At 39.6% G+C, this 4,847-nt stretch overlaps 1 protein-coding gene across 1 annotated transcript in view; it reads left to right on the top strand.

Moving 5' to 3' along the window:
* The window catches only part of LOC103136600 (arachidonate 8S-lipoxygenase-like), an 18,051-nt gene that overhangs the window by 11,618 nt on the left and 1,586 nt on the right, over positions 1-4,847 (top strand). The window contains exons 11-12 of the mRNA XM_016670351.1: positions 2,260-2,381; positions 2,453-2,553. Of these exons, the coding sequence (XP_016525837.1) occupies positions 2,260-2,381; positions 2,453-2,553 (223 nt within the window). The remainder of the gene's footprint in view (positions 1-2,259; positions 2,382-2,452; positions 2,554-4,847) is intronic.

Genomic DNA, 4,847 nt, shown 5'->3' with positions numbered 1-4,847 from the left:
ACTTTGGTCACAGCGTTGTCCCATATTTGCGACACCTCAGTCAACACCTCCACACAATAATTCAGCGCATGAGTGACAACTTTGCTTCATCGCAGATGCAACATGTCTCAGTACAGCTAGCTTTGCTAGCATCACGTCCACAGATCTTACCTTTCTTTAAGCTTTCCTTCCAAGTGACGCTAAACGTTGGACGAAGTGCTGCTGATTTTACATGTCCTATGATTTATGTAGCGGAATTCTATAACTGACGCTTAATAATAGCGGGAGAAAAATCTGAGCGGGTTTTCTCCCCCGCTCAGAGGAAACCACTGCATGTCTGGAGCTCCGCGTGCGAGTAAGGGTGACAACAGACACTAAGTCATGTTATTGCTTGGATTTTACGGCGCCACCTTAAGTCCCTGAACGTCACATTTTAATGGTCAAAAAGCGCAACGCGACTTGGACGTAACGAGTAACGCGACGGATTTGTAGAAATGTAGTGAAGTAGAAAGTACAGATACTTACTGTCAAATGTAGTAGAGTAAAAGTAGAAAGTACCCATTATTAAATCTACTTAAGTGTAACACGGGGGAAGGGACCCGGATTGTGACTGAGGACGTGGCCCTAAAGCCAACTGGTAGACCACTGAAATATCAAGTGGTCTAGAGTTTCCCAATTAATTATACCCAGGTAGGTCTGGCTGAGAATGAGGAAACAGAAATAGTATACAAAATATATTTTATTTATACATTCTTTTACAATATTAAAAATAGACTTTATTATTCTAATTTAAAACACAATAAGGCTCAAAAACCCAGGACAAGACTAGAAGCAATTGGAACCAAACGAATGCAAACCAGATTAGTAGAAACACAAAATAACGTTAGGAAAAAAAGAAAAACAAATCCCGCATTGCCCCAACCCCGTCCTAAGGCTGTGCCCAACACGCTAATAAAAATAAGGAGCTATGCTGTTCTGGTTCTGCACGGTTTGTGGTTCTGAATGGTTTGTGGGAGCACAATAGGCAACAGCAGCAGTCTGCAATACCAAAAGAAAACAATGACACATCTGCTGACAATAATAGACAGGTAGAGTAATGACATGAAAAATCCATTTATCCTACCAGTATTAAGTGTCCACGATCCGAACACTCACAGCAACCCGATGAGCACGGCGCCAGCGCTCATCTTACCTGAGAGCCAACTCAACTAACGGACCAAACAAACACACACAGATTGGCGTGCACACCCGGTGCCTATATACGCTTAATGAGCCCGACAAGGCTGTGAACGGAAGTGACGGTGTGAACGGGGCCTGGATGTGTTCAAAGGCCCAAACCACCGTGGGAATTTACAACCACTAGATGTAAACTATGTCTTCCAATAAAACCACCCGGTTACATAAGTAAAGTACAGATAGACGAAAATTGTACTTAAGTACAGATTAACAGTCCNTTGCTGAAAATGGAAGAAATATTGCAATTTTGGTCCCCAATCGAACCAAATCGGCCAGACTATCAGGTGTAAAAATACCCTAAATTACATGTGTCAAACTCAAGACCTGGTGGCCGAATATGGCCCGTCATAGCTTTTCATGTAGCCCTCTAGACTCCAAATTACATCATTTTAACAAATATGCAAAATTTAAGAGATCACAATTTTTCTGATTTTAGTGCAAATCCTTCTCTAAATTGATTGAATAAAAAGTTGCATTTAACCTCATAGATTAGCACAAATATTGTAAAAATTTCTTACAAATATTTTTAAATTAGTACCACAAAATTAGTGATTTTGTTTGGAAAAAATCACAAAAATATTCACAAAATCCCAGGTGTACTGATCAGTGAGATAATGTTCAAAATAATTTAATTTTAATACAAACTTGTTGAATGTTGAAACAAACAGCTATCTATTAATATTTTAACCATGCAGGGGGCGTTCCCTCTGGAGGAAATCAACACATTCTGGCAGAACCGGCCTTTTAAGAACATTCAGATTTTTATGTGGCCCAAAATGAAACTGAGTTTGATACCCCTGCCCTAGATCAATTTCCCTTTGCTGTTTTGGTGAAATAAAATCAAACTGTAGAACTATCCCAGCCAGCATACCTAGATGGGCTCCATATGGGAAAAAAGAGGGCAGACAAAATGGGTCCCAAATGGGTTTGTCTGCAAAACATGCCCCATGTTTTGCCTACATGGGCCATGTTGGGCCTACATGATGTATTCAAATCTTACACTTTGTCAATTGACTGCAAACTGAATCCTGAATGTTACTACAGCTTTGTGAAGGGAACCCTCCAGTACTACTACAACAAGGATGAGATGGTCCAGGAAGACGAGGCTGTGCAGCAGTGGCTCTGTGAAATAAATTCAAAGGGGTTCCCTAATCAGAAAAACACAGGTGGGTCTGTGTTTCCATTCAGGCTAGAAAAGGTCCAGTAAATACTGATAATTTCTTTCACTAATTTTCAGGTATTCCAGAAAGTTTCAAAACTGTAGACGAGCTGGTGAAGTTTGTCACCATGGTGATCTTCACCTGCTCAGCCCAGCATTCGGCTGTGAACAGCGGACAGGTGAGCTGCTCCAACTGCAGGGGGCGTTCCCTCTGGAGGAAATTCAGAAGCAGGAGACATTCAGGTCTTTGGATACCAGTTGGTGGTCCAGTTGGGAGCTAAACAAGGTTCAGCGTGTGGAGCAAACAGACTTCTATCCTCCTGACTACCAGTAGTTCGTTTTTGTCCTCTGTACAGGACATTTCTAAACTTGAATATCTCCCACCCCCTGCATTCTACTGAATTAATTCCTTTTGATATCTGGAGAGGACATTTAGGGCTTTTCAATGATACCACATGTGAAGGGGTTAGGCTTTTGTACGTATCTTTTTCTAATTCATAAAAATGGCGTTCATCAGTAATAACACATTTTATGGGAAGAGACAAAGTAAGTGCATAAAACCTTTTACTACTTTACAAAGACTGTGGGATTTAAAAAAAAATGGTGATTGGACAATATTTTTTTCCCTGGTAGTCAGGAGGCTATAATGACAATTAAAATTGACTCCTTAGATCAGCAATAACTCCACTGTGTTGGATTAGGACAGCAGATATAAGCTCAGGCTAATGAAATTAGTGAGAGGTCAGGTTCACAATTTAGCTTGACTTTAATAGTGAACTGATGTTCCTCCATACAAATATCCCCATTCCAGTATGGGCTTATAGGTGAGTATGAGAGAGAGAGAGAGAGTGTGTGTGTGTGTGTGTGAGTACGTGCGTGCGTGTGTCCAGAAGAATCGGATCGTTCCTGAATGTCATATCACTATATTGCAGACTTTGGTCACAGCGTTGTCCCATATTTGCGACACCTCAGTCAACACCTCCACACAATAATTCAGCGCATGAGTGACAACTTTGCTTCATNTAGTGACCCGCATTTCATTCCCAACGGTTCTTGTCCAGTTGTGTTTTCGTCCAACTCGCACTGGGACGTCACAAGCTTGAATTTACCAAAACTACTAACTATTATCAAGGCTCTCCCTATTTTTAAGGCAATATTCTGTAAGTAAAAATGGCAAATCATCATCATCATCCTTGTCACTGAGTTCAAATGTAAAAAAAATTATTAATAATAATAATAATCATTTAATTATTAGTTGTTAAATGTTTTCCTTATGAACAGAGCAAGCAATTAAGGCAAGACATGATATGTTTAAGGGGATCCTCCTCACTCACAGTTCAAAACAGATCAAGCAGATGGCTTAGAGCCAGTTTCTAAATGTGACTGATGTGTATCTAACTTCTGGAAAAATACTTACTCTATAAAACACTTGTATTAATTTGCTTAAGGGTATTGTCATAGGTAAAATCTTAGATTTTTACATGTATGTATGAGTTAAAAACAGCACAAATATAAAACTTAAATTTATGCACATTTATTGACTTGCATTCACGAATTTAGATGTCTATGCATGTATTTTTAATTGACAGTAGTCTTACCTTATACATAACTCCTTGTGTTTCCATAGCAACTAAAACAAACAAAAACCTGACACAGGTTGTCATCGATGTTCTCATCGATGATGTCACAAAGGTTCAAAGGATTATTATTATCATTAGGAATACAAGAATTCTCAGTTTGCTTTTCAACTTCGTTGGAGGTACAACACTTCGAGAGAGAGAGACAATTTCAAACGGTGATTTTAGAAACTATTTCAATTTTAGTGAAAATGATTCTTACTACCAGTTGGGGCCTTGTGTATCTGGTCACGAAGGGAGTTGAAAAACTGCTGTGATATAGTATTGAAGATGAAGACACTACAACAGAGAGCTCATCTGACAAGATTTAAAAATGACTTTGACATTGTTGCTGAAGAATGCAAAGAGGATAAGGGATGGAGAAACTTTTGTTTTGAGGAACTTATTCCTGAAGATCAAAGTGACATGGACACTTCCTCTAAAGTTGTCAGTACCACTTCAGGTGTCTTGGCGTTCCCCTTGAACAAATGGACCTGGCTGTTGAAGCGAGCTGTGACAGCAAGGAACATGCGAAGAATTTTGAACAAATCTTTGAGGATTCATCAGTAGAAGAAACCTCTTCCATTGATGGAAGCTCAAAAGATACAATTCAAAATTACGCAGATCATGGATGGATGTTTCCTCTAAGGAAGTCCATTCTGTAAACACAAAAGCTGAGAATGTGGTGGCACATTTTGAAGACATTTCTGAGCATTCTTTACCAAAACAATGGTCTTCAGAAGAAGTATACTCAGAAGAAGACATTCAATTCTCAGAACATTTTGACAAGACGGATGCTTCCTCTAAGGCAGTGGTTCCCAAACTTTTCCTTCGGCGCCCCCCCAGTGGCTTCCAAA

Source organism: Poecilia formosa, unplaced genomic scaffold (genome assembly GCF_000485575.1).
Source record: "Poecilia formosa unplaced genomic scaffold, Poecilia_formosa-5.1.2 Scaffold33, whole genome shotgun sequence".
In the NCBI taxonomy this organism is placed as follows: domain Eukaryota; kingdom Metazoa; phylum Chordata; class Actinopteri; order Cyprinodontiformes; family Poeciliidae; genus Poecilia; species Poecilia formosa.
This window is presented reverse-complemented; position numbering and strand designations above follow the sequence as displayed.